We start from the raw sequence: 17,433 nt of genomic DNA on the forward strand, positions 1-17,433 counted from the left end.
ACTGACGTTTGCTTGCTGCTCTCAGAGGGAGTCCCCGTACTCTTAGCATGAAGTTTTCCATTTCTGCCTTCAGACAAGTCATGAAGCTGCGTATCAGGTGAAGATACACAAGACAGAGGAGAAAGCCATCACTGTGGCTTAAATAATCTTACAGGTGGCTGTTGTGCAGCAGGAGGTAGCGTAAACATGAGACTAAAGTCTTGGGATGCTGAAGAAACGTCACACTTCTGCTGGTGCCAGTACAATGGAGAATGGTTGTAATGCAACACTCAAGAGAAGAAGCGGAGGGAGGAAGGGGAAAGAGCTGAGGGTTGTCCACCACTCTTTGGCACATGAAGGAGGCTCCTGGACAACAGGACTGATTTAAAAGATTACAGCACTAATTGCACATCCACCTTGTTCGGTAAGGAAGGTCACCTGAGCCACAGATGGCACCTTCACCAAGGCACAGAGAGCTGCAGGGAATGGCTTGGCGTGTGACAGTCAATCCTCCTCACGCAATTGTACTTCTCCTGCCAGGGGTGAAGACATCCCACTCGGCACCGAATAGCGTGCTGAAAAACTCGTGCAAACCAGCTGGTGCCTGCATGTCCCTGCCGGCGCTGAGCCAGGGGCACAGGGTCAACAGCGACAAGTGACCTCTAACGGTTTGAGCTGCATGCTAACAGCACCAAGGAATTCAGCCACTGCAGAGGATCCCTGCTCTGGGTGTTGTGTAAATGCAGAGAAGCCAGGTTTTGTCTTCTTACCAGCCTATGAAGGCTAGGCAAAGTGGGAGAATAAAGGGGAATTATTCCCTTTTCCTGAATGTAGCAGAGCAATGACATGATCTATCCATGATTACAGAGCAAGACCGTGACAGACTTTTTCTACCGTCTTAGAAAATAAGGGACAATTTCTTTCAAGAGCAGCACCCGTAATTTCTCCAAGGCCAATAGTCAGTTCAAACTAGACAGCACAAATGCTCATTGGCATTTCAGAGGTGAACAGCAAATAAACATTCATTGTTGAACAGATGCCCTCATTTCTTCCTTGCATTAGTTCTGCTTTCTTCTTAGGCGAAAAGATAAAAGAAAAAGGCATTACTAAGTAGCTTCCATTAAGGCATGCGACGTCACCTTGCCAGGGCCACCTACCTTCTGGGCAGGACTCTGGGTGAACATCCCAAAGCATCTTGCATGTGCTGGGTTTTATTCCGGCTGGATATAATTTGGAGGGTAGAATCACCTGGGAAGGGATGCATGAGGAGCCAGCCAGCAGAGATGCGTGAAGGAGGAAGCCAAATGAAACTGAGGAGCTGGGAGGGGGAGGAAGCGTGCAGCAGGGAGGAGATGGGTCTGCCCTGGCCAGCACCGATATCACTCAGTCAATGTGTGACTCAGTCAATCTACTCTGACCATGACACTTCTCTTGGTAGAACATGTCCTGTCCCCAGTTCCTCTGCTCTAATGCACTGATGCTTTCATTTCAAAAGGTGACGTGATTACAAGGGATGCTAAAAATACACAGGGGCTTTCACTCTGCTCCCCCATCTCTGGTGGAACAGAATTTCCAGCTTTCCTCTTAGCCAACAAACAGTGATTTAATCTGAAAGGCGTTCGGGGGCAGGGGGACAGAAGCATTTTTTTCTTTTCATGATCTCCTTCCTTTACACAAGACTAACAACCAAGGCTCAAACTTCCCTTTGGCTGGGCTGGGGTAGGGCTTTCTCCTGCCCATCCTTCAATTGGCCTTCAGCACAATTAAAGGTCTAGGCCAGTAGTGCCCAAATTTCCCATGCTGTTGGCCACCTTAGCTGCTCTCTGAGGTCCCCAAAGCCCCTTCCTTGCCATAAGACTGAGACTTGCCATAAGACTTCCTTGCCATAAGAGCAGACACGCAGAGCTGGGGTTCATCACACATGCAGCAGCCAGATGCTCCCCCAAAACGCAAGTCTCCCAGTAGATAAGGACCACGAAAGCCCTGCCAGCTGCCTGCTGCTCCCGGGTGGCCCTGGGGAGAGAGGGGCCTGGGAACCAGTGCGCAGCGCTGGGTAAGTTGTCCTGCCGGGGATACAGCTCATGGATGCATAGATCGGGTGCTCCAATACTCATTCCACACCCGGAAAGCGAGATGAATGTCTGATCAGTCTCTATTTCACCAAGCCAGCTTGGCATTTAAAAACAGGAGGTTCTACATAACAAAGACTGAATTATACAAGTGTTAAACATTTTTGTTCCAAATGCTCAAGGTACTTGTAATTCTGCTAAAAAAACCCCAAATATAAAAATCAGCCAATGGATGATATCAGACAGACTTTATGCAGAGGAGCTCTTCAAACCGATGGGAAAGTATTTAATAAAATTACAGTTTATACATATAACATTAGGCCAGTATAAACTTTCTCTAGCTTTTAATGCTTTTACCTTACATCTGAAACATGTTCTTTTTCTGCTATGGTTTGAAAGACATATCCAAATACCAAGTTACAGTAATTCCTGCTTATGTGTTAGGTATTCAAAATAGAAGCCTTAATTGCAAGTTGCCAATGCTATAAATGGCAGGCAATAAATCTCAACAACAGACAATCAAAAGGGAAGAAAAAACAGCAACATGGTTGTTTTAATCTAAAACCAGGACACACTGGTCTGGTACAAGACCTCAGTTGTTGGAGAATTTTACCTCAAGCAACAGATTCTATGAAACATTTCTGTATTAGGAAGATGAAGAAAATACAAACATTTCTACTTGGGATCATTGTCAGTATCCCAAAACTCAGGGACTGACATTGACTTTTCATTGTTCTTTCAGAAGAAAAGACTCTTATGCCTCCGATTTGTACACACAAACGTGTGGGACTATTGAAAAATACTTTTTCAAATAAGCACTCCAAAATTTTCATTTCAAAATTCTGTAGAAGAAATGGATGACTGAAAGCATTTTAATCACATCTTTTGTGGTCCTCAAATTTTTGATTCGCTTAAAATCAGACATATCGGAAAACCCTTTTGAGGTAGATGCTTTGTAGCAGCACGCAAGCCTCATATAACAACTTCACAGTGAGGTTAGACAAAGCGGTCATCTTTAGGTACAAAACCAGCACAGTCACTCTATGTTCTAGTTACTGATCAGAGATCAGTATAAAATTTGTATTAAGGGCTAATGAATTACTCCTTTGAGATTGTGCAAGCAAGCTCCTTAGTAAATTCAGAAACAGGAGCTACCTCTTCAGAAAAATTAAGCAGAGGGAAGATGACCTTCTGTTTTTGAATATAGGGTATAAGAATTCATTACTTTTTAAGAGGTAACTTTAAAGACACTTTCATGTGCGCTTGGACCAACTGAAACAGTTTTTCAGCTTCTATGAAACAAAGTCAAAAGGGAATGGGATAAGTATTTTTTATATATATGTGTGTGTGCATAAAAGCAAGCTAAGAGAGCTTCAGAAAGCTCCAAAGACATTCTGCAGAGCTGCTGCCACCAGGACGGCGCAGCCCGTGCCCTCTCCGCCCCCGGACAGACTGCCTGTTCATGGTGCAGGAGTCCTGCCAGGACCGAAGCGCTGAGCCGCAGCGCCCGTGGGAGACCGACAGCAACGCTGCCAGGCCCTCACTGCACGGTATATTCCATTTCTACAGTAACTTGAAGAAAACAGATGCTTTTCTTCCACCGAGCAACCAGCAGCGCCCTGCCCTCCCAGCACAGAGGCTCACCGCTCCGTGTGTGTTGTCCCCGCTCCCGCCGCCGTTGCTTGCCCCAGCCCATCTGTGGCTCTGCAGCGAGCCAGCAGCGCAAAGCGGCTGCTTTCCGGGTGGGCATGATCTCCTGACATCAAGACATCCCCCGACCACAACATCAGCAGGAGCAAGAGGCTGGCAAACGGGGCCGGCAGCTAGTGTGAGACTCCTCTAGTTCAGCTTCTAATGGGATAATGAAGTGCGATTTCAGGTAGTAGCAGCTTCTGTTAGACATCGCAGGCCTGAGGCCATGTACTCACAGGGAGAAAGGAGCTATCCTCAGTAAACAGATTTCACTTGGACTGGAAATTTTCAGTGTTTATTCACTAATTTGTTTCAGGAAAGCTGCTTCAGTGGCTTCCCCGCCATTATTGATTCAAATACTTTTGCTAATTATTTGGAACACAGCTGAGATTTGCCCAGCTGCTGCAGTTATCTGGGATTTATCAAACAAGAGTCACCAACTGGTAAATGCGGTTCTTCTGTCAGAAAACTCATCGGATTACTTACACTGGAGCAAGGCTTACTGCCACGTATGGAAATGAGGACTTTGCTGTCCCCTAAGGATAGCCCAAATGCTCCTAGGTCTGTTCAAAGCTCTTCAAAGAGACACAGAGAGAGACAAAGATTGCCTTCAAAGTAACTGTGGTTTATTATTTATTTCTACCTTTTCCTTTTTTAGTAACAAAACAGTCATAATTATTAATCATGATTGTTTTGAGTGAATCTAATTACAGTGTTCCCTAAAGCATAGCAACACTCCCTCCATGCTCAGCCAACCGAAATAGAAAAATCACATCCCGAAAATAGCAGCAAGAGACAGTGAACAAAACCTGGCCTCCCACAACTTATGTCATTAGACCAGACAGATCTTTGAGATAAAAATCAGCTGGGAGACTAAGACTCTGGAAGCCATTGCTACCTTCTCACAGAAGCCAGCCAGAGGTTTCCTACAGCAGTAAGTCTCCTACGTCCCTCCCTACGCCAAGGGATGTAGAGCTGGCTGGTGCTGCCCCTAAAATGGTTTTGGAGGGTGCTTGGCCAGCCCTCCCTAGGTGGAAGGCAAAGTCACAATATCCTCCATGTACCTCCTCTACAAAGGGCAGCTGCAGAGACAATGGTGGGGGTTTTAAGTGATCTGCCCCAGCACAAAGGCTAGGAAGATACCCTGTAGTTACAGGGTTTGCTGTAGGAATGCCGGAGTGAAATGCCTTTATTTTTACACAAGGTTCCACTATATCATTTTATGGTCTCTTCCAGAGATAATATATATGATTTCCTGTTCAATGAGTGACTTAGGCAAAAAAACTCCCCCACACATCATGTAATTACACTGATGCAACTGTTCCATATAATCCCCGAGGCAGGTCCACCACAGAAAGCAAACCAGGGACTGTTCTGAAAAAAATTTGCCAGGAAAACATGCACACATCTCCGGCCAAAATCTGCTAGCGGAGAGCTCCTCGCTTGGAGGGTAGACTGCTGCAGTTGATCAGGGTGAAAAACAAACTGGGAAGGAAGGAAGGGAGATGCCACCTGCATCATATCACAGGCTCTAACAGAGGCCCCCATCTCCTATCACAGCAGCTAGAATGGGTCACAGCTCAAGAAGGCAAGGCATGAAAAAACCCAGTGTCCCAACAAAATCCCAGATAAAAACCTTTGGTATTTATTTTATCTGGGACATCAGCATCTTCCCCCCATTCTGACTGGCCAGCAAACTCTTTTTCCATCCCAAATTAATAGATTTGTGTGTAAAAGCCAGGTAAGGTCTTCAGACATTAAGTCTGGCTGGCAATTATCCACCCTTGTGGATCCTTAGCTTTGGATTTAGGAAATTTACAACTACCAAAACTAGAAAAATATTATCACTGTATTATCATCACAGTAATTTAAGGTCTTCCTGTGTAAGAGATGGTTTCTGTCTGATCCCAGAACCCCACTGATGCAGGGGTGCAAAGCTCTCAGAGGACTTACCTGTGTTGTCATCCTCTAAAAAATTTTTGGTATTACATTTTCTCTAAGTAACTAAAAAAAAAAAAAAAAAAGGAAAGACTCTCCTATTACAGAGTTGGGGGTTGGTTTGTTTGTTTTTTTGTTGGCCTCCAACAGAAGAGAACCAAGACCTCCAGCTGCATTGCAATTCCTCCCACCCTAGAAAGCAGAGGCCCACCTGCCTTTTGCAACAGAAGTAATTCAGGCCAATGCATCTCAGCTGCACTCACAAGGCATGTTGAAGGGCACTTGACTTCTAAAAGCTGCCAGGTCTCTTAAAGAGCAGAAGGGATACTAGTTATAGATAGAAAAGAGCTAGGAGGTCACTGAGCCCAGCCTGCTGCCAGGGCAGGATAGAGTCCCCAAAGAGAGGACACATCAAGACTTCAACTGATACTACACCTGATCTAAGCTAAAAGGCCAAGAAGCGATAATGGGAAGGGGACTGAGGATGAAACCGGCAGCTGCCTCTATGAGCTCTGCAGAGGAGATTCAGGCAAACCTCTTCGGAATAATACTTACAATTTAGCACATTAGGCAGATGGTATTTGACTTGCTGCTCTTAATACATAATCCTGACTAATGCTGTTTTATAATAATCATAATATAATAACAGTAATGCTGTTTTGCATGTTACAAGAAACCTGAAGCAGCATCAATAGTCTCACAGGGCCAGTTTGCTGACACACTGTTCATGCCCTTGCTGTACACAAGGTTATCTTTAATGGCAGAAAAGATCTTTTTATTGCTCCCTGTTGACTTGGAGGAAGCTATGGATCCTCTGAGCTTATTGCCCATACAACATGAGCTCTGGCTGAAGGATGGTCTAAGGAAAACTTTGCTTTTGAAGTAGGAAAGATGTATTCTCTTAGTTTATTTCATCCAATAGACAGGACTGCATTCCGTCCTGCCTAAGAAAGCCTATAGTATGACTTTTCTTTGTCCATGCCATGATTCCCCTCCTCAGAAAGGCAGCTTAGATCCATTACCTCTGTAGTAGGCAATACTGGGATTGCAATTTCTAGCTAAACACCAGTGTGACAGAGTAAGATAGTTGCTGATCTTTGTAATAATAATTTACTGAGATAATCTTTATTTAAGTTGCCAAGAAAGTCAGCAGCTTTTCAAGACAAAGAAGAAATAATAAATTAAAAAAAATGGCAATATCAGAGCTGCCCTAATTTTCAAACTCATTCAGAGCCCATAACCCCATCCCAGAGGTTTCAAGGAGAGAAGCTTGAGGGCACTAGCAGAAGAACACAGGCCCTCACTGTTTTTGCAAGCACCCATCTGAAGGTTTTGTCTTAACTTCCATGAAAGCCAAAAGTGGAGTTCCCCAGACTGCTTACTAAATCAGGACGCTTCTTGGGATGCAGCTCACCCAAAGCTAGCTGTATAAAGGCAAAGTGATCAAAACTCATCATCTAAGTGCTTTCCAAGATCAGCAGAAGGAAAGAAGCAGTGGAGCACAATTCAATACCCACCTTGATAGACACCTATCTTTGAGTGAGATGATCACTGTCTGCACATGCCTTGATGTTAATGTTTGCCTAGACGCTTGACTTCTATGGAGCTACCATGTACTTTGGTGGGAAAATGAATTCTCTTCTGTGTAACCTGGGCAGGCAATCACTGCACAGAGCTAGTTCCTGCTAAGGCTACCATCCTCATCCCTCAGAGGTGATCCCTGCAAGTCCCCACCTTGGCAGGGCAGCGACTGCAACGGGACGCTATGCTCCAGCTCTCCATTGTGTGTGCACAGAAAGGGGAATGCAGTCTTTGGGGCTGTCTACATCTACGTGTGCGTATCTTTCCATACATATATGCAATACATAATGCACATCCTCCAAAAAACAGCTTTAACAATCATATGGCAACACACAAGAGACCTCAAGGTATGATGTATTTTCCAAATTTCAGATCTTCTGCTATACCTCTTTTAGCAAAGAAAGCAGAGTGTGGTGAATCCTCCAAGGCCAAAAGAAACTTCTCCAAGGACAAAAGGTGGTGGCACAGAAATACCTTGGTCTACTGCTGCAGGAATTCCTAGATCACAGTATCACCGGGCAGAGAGCACAGAAGAGAACTGACACCTGTTCTCCCTCTAGTTTCTTAGCATTACCTGAACACACAGAAAGGGAAATGCAAAAAGACTCCTCTATAGAATATGTGACAGTTAAAGTGGACAGTGCTTGCCAGCAACAGAACTTAAAAAAAAAAAAAAAATCCTTTTGGGAAGAAGAAATACTGATGTTTTTAACCATAGGGAGCTGGAGAAAATCCTGTGCATCCTTCTACTGCTAGCAGAGAAGATGGGGAAAACCAGTAGATACCTCAAGGATAAATAACTGGGAGACCCATGTATGATATGAAACATGCAGAGGATACTATCAAGTTAGTGATAATCTAAGGTAATGTTAGTTTATCTAAGGTAGTAATGTGCAAATCTGGCAGGAAAATTATATCTGCACTTTTGAGATCAGGTGCAGTATGTGTTAGAAAAATGGACCTGTCAGGTAACACTGCATATCCCTATGTAGCTTCAAGGGACAAAGACCACTCAGTTTTTAATTTCTGTTGTGAATAATTCATTACAGGGGTAAGAAATCTTCTTGAACAGAAAAAAGATGAGAGATAAAGGTCTCCTCCTCCTATTTGTATTCAAAATCACTGACCAGCCAACCGGGTCTGTCCACAGAAAGTACAGGTTCCCATATCCAGCTTTTTCTTGCAAAATCTGAGTAACCTGGATTAGTCAGAAACCTCTGTCCACTTAACAAAAAAAGGACATGTTCTATGCTGGTCATGGAAGATAGATACACTAAAATAGACATTCAAATGAGCATTTAGGACATTTACATTTCTGATTATTTAAAATATTGGAGGTTTTAGCTAAACTGAAATATTCCCAGCCGTTCCTCTGCAATGACTTCCCTAAGTCAAGTAGCAAAACACTGTCTGTCATAATTCACTTTTAAACCTTCAAAAAAACCCCTGTATCAGGGCCAGGGTGAACTTTTAAAAATTTTATCAAACTGCATTCAAGTTCATCTTGATTCAAAGGATGATAAAAATAAAACATACAATTTTGCTGTCTATTATTCCAGCACAAGCAATAAGGATGTTTGCACTTCACAGGGAGCACACAGCTCAAAAGGCCTGTTATAAGAAATGTGCAATCTCAGACTTTTGTACCAAAAATATGTGTTTAACTTTAATCACATCTACAGCCCATTCAGGATGTTTGCAAGGCAAAAAAAGTATGTGCAGTGGGGTGGACAGACAAATAATGGCAAGACATGACTCCAAAATTGGATGGACTAGACTCATTTCAAATATGTATGATTGTGAGTAGGACTCAGTCTTTTCATCTTCAGTTGCCAATTTGTTGCTAGACAGGTAACTTTAAATGATGGAAAACCTAGACCTAGCACTTAAACAGGGACAATGCCATTTTTTAGAGTAGGAAAAAACGTTGGTTTTCTTCTTATTATATTAGGGCATAGGAGCATGCTGTTTGAATATTTAATACAAGATGACATTATCTAAGATGAACTGAAGTAAATTTAGGTTGCAGCATCAGTGAAAGCAGGGAGCAAGGAGGACTTGTTTCTAGAAGCAGCTTCATCAATTTATGTAAAAGTTACGATGTCATCAGCTGGGATAACAGAATATTGGTTGCAGTAAAGGGCAGAGAGGTCTTTTCTTACGAGTTACTGAGAAGCAAAATCCTCCGTTAAATTGCAAGTGTGCAACTTTCTGAAAGCAAGTATACACATCTGGTGGGGAGAACGGCGGTGTACAGAGGCACAGAGGTGTGCAGGCGTGCTCCTCAGCACACAGGATGAGCATTCACCAGTTAACTAAGGAATTGACTGGTATAGCTGATCTTTTTTTTTTTTTTAATCTGGTTGATTGACATTTTGCAACCTGTTCATTGAGTGGGATCTATTTTGATAGATCTTTGCTCTTATTGAGAACACTTTTTGTGAAAAGTATTGGAAACTGTTGAAACATTTTGTGCTGTCAGTCTTTTAAGTGAGTAATGGGCTTTTAACATCAGTGGTGGTTTTTCATTTCCAGAGTTAAGCTACCTGAAGAAAAAGAATCAAGAATGAAAAAACATGAAAAGCAAAATAAAACATTGCAGTTCACCCAAATAAAAGTCTAAAACCAGTAGTCTGCAAAATATACTTGACTTTTCATTCTGACTTAAGACGAGTATTTTTTGAGCTCAAAAGTTTTTTCTGAGACAGAAACAATTTTCCTTCCTACTCTATCCTGAGGGACCAGTCAGAAAGAACACTTTGTTTTCTATTACTATTTTTGTTCCTAAGGTTTTTTTTTTCACATTTCTTCTTTTCTCTTATTTCCTTTTTTTCACTTTCATTTTCCTTCCTTTTCTTTCTTAAAATGCCCTATCTCTTGCAAAACAGAAGAAACTTGAGACTCGAACCCAAGATTCTTTGCTCCTGCTCTCCTCTTTTTCTCTGTTTATTCAGAAGGAGTATGAAAAGAACTATATTAAGCTGAAATTTTATTCTGCCGTCCCCTGTTCAACAAAAGATAGTCCACTAAAGCCACTAAATCACAGATAACACTTCTCTGGGCAACGTTATTAGGAACTGACAGCTGGTGATGGATGAAGATCTCATCTTTTAAAGAAAAAAGTACATTTAATTTCCTTTGTACATAAAATAGAGAGCACAGTATTGTGTATCTAAAGATAAAGAGACCCAGTGTATGCTGGATGCCATACTTAAGGGGATATAATACTGGGTCTGTGTTTCTAAGCTTACATTTTACAGAACATCTTCAAATTAATTTAGAAACCACTATTCTTCAATTCTTGGTAGACAATGAACTTTTTTTTAAAAAAAAAAAAAAAACAACCAAAACCACAATGGTGACATTTTACAGCCAGCTCCATTAGAAAAAGCAGCTCAGAGACCAGGCTGTTACTTTTTAGGAGCAACACCGGAAGACAGGACAGAAAGAGGAGAATGGATTTGTAGGGCAGAGAGATCAGTTTACGCCTGATCCTGCCTGGGATTAAGCCGTACTCCTGGGAGCCACTGGACCTTCTTGAGGTTGATACCATAATGGATTTGGCACTGAACATGCACACTGGTGTTGGTGTCGAACACCAAGAATCTCATAAACTACCTTGAAAAAGACATGCTAAATAAATATGGTCATTTTTCCATCAACTGAAGCACACAAATTTCTTCTACAGAGGCACTGGCAATACACAGTACTCCCTTATTTCTGGCTTTTGTGTTTGGTGGTTTTTTTTGTTTCACAAATGACCTGTGTCTATGACACATACTCTACTTTTCACATTTGCAATGTATAACATATACATTTTACATGTCCTTTCTGCAGCACTACCAGCTGCTGCTTTGGTTGAATTTAATTTTAACGCACCCCTCAAGCAGCACAGAGATGGTGAGGGTGAAACTTTAATTGCCTATCTGTGTTAAGCAAGACAGTTAAACATGCAGCTAAAGCACATGTTCAACAAGAAAATATGGTCGGTCTGATTCCAGTGGTATGAAAGACTGCTCTGGGCTCCTGGGGTGAGGACAAGTTTAAGAAAAACATCTGCATGGAGTTTTTGTTTCTAAGTCTACAGACTATTTGTGTGTTGGCTGAATCTGGCTGCAAGTCCTTGTAGGAAAAGAAGGCCTAACAGTGAGCAATTACCTTCCTTTGATTCAAGCCTTCTAGTTAGCTAGTCTAAAATAGAGTGGAAATTTTTTTGTGAACCTTACTCCACTGAAGGATGAAAAGAGGTTTTCCACTGAAAACACTGACAAAAAGCAGCCCTTCTAACTATGTAAGTTTACGGAAAATTCTGTGACCATCTTCACGTAAAAATAGTTATTCTGCTTTCCCTAAGACTTCAGATCATTCCCTTCTTTTCTCTGTTTTGTTAGTCTTATTTTTTTCCAGTGGACATAAAGTAGTTAGTAGCAAAGGACAATATTAGGCTTTCCGACTTCTTACAGAAAGAAAAGCCTCTGGAAAATACAAGATATAAAAATGAAACTTGCCCTAGACTTGTGCTGGAAATTCAAACACGGCGACTCAGAGCAAATGCAAGACCATTAAGAAGTACAAGGGTCTCTGTAGTTATTTCAGAAGGTGAAACCTACTGCTTCAAGTTTCACCTACACATAGGCACATACAGTTAAACAAGAAGCATCCATGTAAAACATCCAATGAACAGCAACCTTTAAATCATTCCCAGTTGCTCTATTTCTGTGAAGAAATGGATTTCTCCCTCTGCTTTTTGGGACTGGTCCCTAGCTGATGATGAGCTACGTTTAAGTTGTTTTTCAGATGTTTCTGCATTCTATATACTGGTCTAAAACTCTGGGGTGGGTTGACCTTGGCTGGACACCAGGTGCCCACCAAGCCGCTCTATCACTCCCCTCCTCAGCAGGACAGGGAGGGGAGCAAAATAAGATGGGAAAAACCTCATGGTAGACAATAGGTTGTCAAGATAAAGACAATTTAATAAAGCAAAAGCAAAGGCCGTGTGCAGAAGCAAAGGAAAACAAAAGATTTATTCTCTACTTCCCATCAGTGAGTGATGTCTGGCCACTTCCAAGGAAGCAGGGCTTCAGTAGGTGTAGCAGTTGCTCCGGAAGACAAACATTGTAAATAATGAATGCCCCTGCCTTCCTCCTCCTTTCTCTTAGCTTTTATTGCTGAGCAGATGTGTTATGGTATGGAATATCCCTTTGGTCTGTTTGGGTCAGCTGTCCTAGCTGTTTCGCCTCTCAAGATCTTGCCCAACCTCAGCCTACTGGTGGTGGTGGGGGAAACACTGGAGAGACAGCCTTGATGCTGTAACTCCATCTCACCCAGACCCAATACAAACTACAAACTCCCATCACTCATCTCTTATTGTGCTACAACCTACCTTTTTTGGGCAGCTGGAGCCATTTTCAAGACCTTGGAGGATCACTATTGGCAAGATTGTTCTCTGCATTTTGATTCTAAAAGTTTTTAAACACACAGCTGCTCATCCAGGTATATTTAGGAGCTTTGAAATTCAACTGCTATGCTATTGAGCAGGTTTTGAAACCTTTTTTGGATCGTGGTAGCTACAGCTTTTGCTAAGCCTCTCCTCCATCTGTGTTACAGCTGAACTAAGCTAATGAGCATTTTCTTTTGGGTCATCCATGAGTCTGCAAATTCAGAGCGCTACAGGAGAAACACACTCAATTAGTGGAATCCACAGGGCTGATCTCATACAAAGATTTGGTTAGTGTTTTGGGCTGCAGATAGCTGCCGGTAAGAACCATCCAGCTGGATATTTACTGGTGCTACACTGAGCACTCCCTATCCCTGGGGACAGGTGCCCCAGATTCCCACCAATTCTATGCCCTACTGCTTTTCTGGTTATGGAACATCCCACAGACCAACCTCACCATAGCGTCTTTGAGAGATAACCACTTTCTCCTTTACTGTCAAAACAGGGATTTTGAAACTGATTTTTCAGTTCACGTACACACAGACACCTAGCCAGACTCCCTTCTTTTATTTCTAATTTCAGCAGCACTGACTAGAAGACCTGGCTTCTTCAGTCCTCTCTTTTACCCCTTTAATACTTCACACCTCTCACTAAAGCCTTGTTTTCATTCCCCTCAGACCAGTACATGCCAGTTAACAAAGAGGATGCAAAAATGTCAATCGGTGTCTCAGACTGACAATTGCATTTAATTACCTCTGACCCCCCCCAGCCACAGATGTTTAGAATAACAATTCAGGAATTCAGCAAGGTTGTCCCCAGGTGCCTTAGAGATAACAAGAAGCGCTGTAACATGGCTTTCAAAAGGACAGTTCAAATAAGCAGCCAAACTAAGCATGAGTCCTGAACCAATTGAAGTTTGCCTCTCTTGCTAGTATTGTGAACTATGATTCTCCATATTTCTGGAGTGCTTTCTACTTAAGGATGCATGGCAACTTAAGAGACTTTAATTGACTCTCAACACGCCTTTCGTAAGTATTATTTCCAATTCAATGGCTAAGAAAAGCACAGCATAAAACATGAAGCCATTGTCCAAGTGCACAGCGATAAAGAGAAACTGCTGAAATAGCTCTCCCAATCTCAAGAAAAGTACAGCTTCTGTATCTGCCAAAAGTTAGTGTTGGTTGTTTTTTTAATTCATAAATGAGTCAACAGCATTTAAAAAAAAAAAGGTGGGAATTTTTTTAGTGGACGGCCAATAGATATGGGCTGTCTCTTAAAAGGGAAGCTGAAGGAAGGGCAAGTTGGAAAGTTTTCCAACTGCATGTCAGTGTTTCTCAGAGATGCCAAGATAAATCCATCACTTTCCAGAGATGCCACTACAAAGGTAGCTACAAATATGCTCTCAGAAACTACAGGAAATTTAGTGCCTATGAAAAATGGGAGGGGTGGGGGGATCCCACAACCAGCAAGCAACCAACTAAAACTGGGTCCCAAGTTACGACATAAAAAGTGTTCATAGAAGTAATTATTTACAACTACATTCCAGACCGGCTGAAATAAGATGACCATTCCCCAAATAGTCTTTGCAAGATATCAAATTACTAAAATACACAGGATATTTCAGTGAGCGTTCTGTTCATCAAGAAAACTGATAAGCCTTAGGCCTTCATGAAAAAAAGATACCTTTGCTTCTTCCTTTGGGGGAAGGGGTAGCTTTTCCTACATATGTCTTTCCCAGAAAGCCCTGTGTTTATTTCAGGGGTAGTGTTGGTCCATGTTGTGAGCCAATGTTGCAAGACTGGGAGCTGTTCATGCCTCTCCATATGCAAAGCAATGGCAACTTCCCCTCTCCTTCAATCAAGCCTGGGAAAAGGAAGATGTGTGTCCTCTGGAAAAGACATAGTGAATTTGCACAGTCCACACAAGATGGGTCTATACCAGGGAACATAAAGAAACATTTCCAGTAGTCCAGCTAGTACTGTAACAGTAGCAGTGATGCTGGAGGAGCCCTAACTCAGAGAATACTCTGTCAGTGTAGTCAATGCATTGATGTCCTTTGAGCAATCAATCTTGCTGCTGTCAGTGGAACTGCACCAGAATTTGAATTTGAGTTGCAAAAATGCTTAGCAAGGTATGCAGTTTTGATTCGTCCTTATTTGTCCTATTTTGTATCTTATTTGCCTAAGAATATTGTTTTCTCTTTTAGGGAAAAGTGACAAAACAACTAAGCCAATTTCCTTCTTGTCTAGGTCTAGCACAGCTTAATGCTGCCACATTCTAGTTTTTCATTTGTTTCCCAATAGCATTTATGATTACTTCAATCTTGTATTGCTCCTCTTGCTCCTCTCCTGGTTGATTTCATTTGTTACTACATTTATTTAGAATCAAAGATATATATGATACTGAACAGGGAAAGACAGAGCTCCAACCTTGTTCCAGATACCATGCAACACTTTCTGATGGTCTTCGCAACTCTATTGGAAAAAAATATGCAAAAACCACGACTAAGATATTTCATGTAATTTTTTATGAATTGATCTACCATTCTCTAAAAATCAATGTTGATTCTTCTCTGTGGGAGAAAGACTGGACCTCATCACTGAGAGACTGAAGAAAATTAAGTACTGAGGGAAGATTTACATGAGAACAAGGAAGCTACCCTAAATAAACTGGCCAGAAGGACACTTCAATTGCTTTTGACACTTTTTGCAGAGTGGAGTAAGACCACACCTCTTCCAAAGACAGTTCCAAAAGGATTTAAATATAGATGTCATTGAATGCTTTGAAACTAGAATCTACTGTTAATCTGTGCTCTGCTACTCCATTCCCCTGAAGAGGAGTTTTACAAGTCTGTTGTAACACCTTCTCAAAAGCTTCATTTCATCTGAAAATTTGACTAGATGCTTCTTCATTTAACTGCCTCAGCAGAAGGGTACTGAAGGTAAGCATGGTTTCTTCTAACAGCAAACATTTAGCACACAAATATAAGATGACAAACATTTCTGAAGAATTCATCACAAGATAAAAATTATGTGCATATGCACAAATGTACATGAAATAAGACACGTAAGACGAGCTTTGCCACTACATAGTGGTTCAATAAGATTCTGTTACAATACTTGCTCACAGAGAAACAACACAGCTCTTAGTGAGGAAGAATTCTTCCAACTTAAACTGAGAGGTTCCAAAGCAAAGGTCCTGCCTGCACAAAGGTATCAACAAACTAATCACAAAAATCTAACCACAGCTAAACAAATGTTATTTGACCAGTTACCAGCTGACACTCTGTACATGCCTCCATACAGTCAAGTTCCTGAAAATGAAACACAAGATCATTATTTAGCTGAAAATGGACTCACTGTTCTGAACAGCTCATAAGCCTGTGGAGTCCCTTCCAATCTTAAGAGTCTGAAGTCATGCAAGAGCTCCCTGAAGCAGCATTTATCTGGTCACACACGTCTAGATGACAGCACTGTTGTTCTCATTAGGACCACAACTTCTGGTACTGACAAGTGACTCCTGAAATGTTATTCCTTGCTGAAGCATCTCAGTTTTAAATGACAGGGATTGAAAAACAATGGAATATTCTCAGTAGAACGATCAGATACTTGTTTAATTGAGAATTCATATACAGAGTCTATGGAACTCTGTGCAAATGGATGCAAAGAGCTTCATATAATAGAGTGCCTTTTGGATTGATCTCACAGTTACTTCTACATACACTGGCATGAATAGGTCAGTGCAATCCCCCCCTCCCATGTCTGTTCCTGACACTGGATTAAAAAATAAGCAGTCCAGCCTGAGATTGTTTTGTTTTGTTTTGCAGAGGCACCAAAGTAGGCTTGCTCAATCACTCTGTCTTGAGACCGGCAGCCTCCCGCCGTTGCTTCTGAACAGTCCTGGAATCTTCCCACAGACGGGGTCCTCTGATGTTCTCCCAGTTATCCAAGTCGGACTTTTCCAGCTTCTGCAGATAAACATAAAAAATAACAGTGTCACCTTGACAGCCCCATGATTTGAAGTACTTATTATTCTAAATTGGTTTATTTTTGCACAAGAAACTCAGTATCACTACTGAGTTGACAAACTTTCATCTCCCCTGCAAGAAAAGTTCAGCAACAAGGAAAAAAAAAGTTATCCACATAGCTACATAAATGACTAGGGTGGGCACTACTCCATCTGCTTATCAACAGATAAATAACATGTAGGACAGGAAGCACTATAGCATCTGAACACAACTGAAGATATCTAGTATTCGCTTTTTCTTTCTTCTCTCACCTTGTTTTCCAGTTCTGTTCTTCAACTGCAAGTCTGCCAAGTACCAAAGTAGTAGATTAGTAATTAGTGACCTGAAGTATCCTGTCACCACAGATACAAAGCATGCTGAAAAAGATGAATTATCTAGCACAAAGAGAGACAGTGGCAGTGCAATCCCCTTCAATCCAAGTGGTTTTAACTAAAGAGAGGTATGCAATGCTTTCTGCCGCCTAGTTTCTCATGGCACCCAACCATCACAGATAGGTCTCTCACTAAGTCAGTCATACATGAGAGATGCTAACTGGCCGAACTGTCAGATACTTAAAAACTATGTAGATTTTAATTATGTCCTTGCCTATTCCTATCATCTCCACTCAGAAATACCAATGACCGCAGTATTTATCTAGCCTTAGAGGCACACAAAAATGAACAGGTGCCGTCCTGACCTCACCTTCCAAGTGCTGCAGTTGAAGATGACAA

General features: G+C 41.8%; 1 protein-coding gene across 1 annotated transcript in view; it reads right to left on the bottom strand.

The window, feature by feature from the left end:
- Nucleotides 1-16,279: 16,279 nt before the first annotated feature.
- COX16 (cytochrome c oxidase assembly factor COX16) overlaps nucleotides 16,280-17,433 on the bottom strand; it is a 48,687-nt gene continuing 47,533 nt past the window's right edge. Inside the window, exon 4 of the mRNA XM_075754273.1 lies at nucleotides 16,280-16,663. Coding sequence (XP_075610388.1) covers nucleotides 16,547-16,663 — 117 coding nt within the window. The 3' untranslated portion in view covers nucleotides 16,280-16,546. The remainder of the gene's footprint in view (nucleotides 16,664-17,433) is intronic.

Source organism: Balearica regulorum, chromosome 5, assembly GCF_011004875.1.
Source record: "Balearica regulorum gibbericeps isolate bBalReg1 chromosome 5, bBalReg1.pri, whole genome shotgun sequence".
Lineage (NCBI taxonomy): Eukaryota > Metazoa > Chordata > Aves > Gruiformes > Gruidae > Balearica > Balearica regulorum.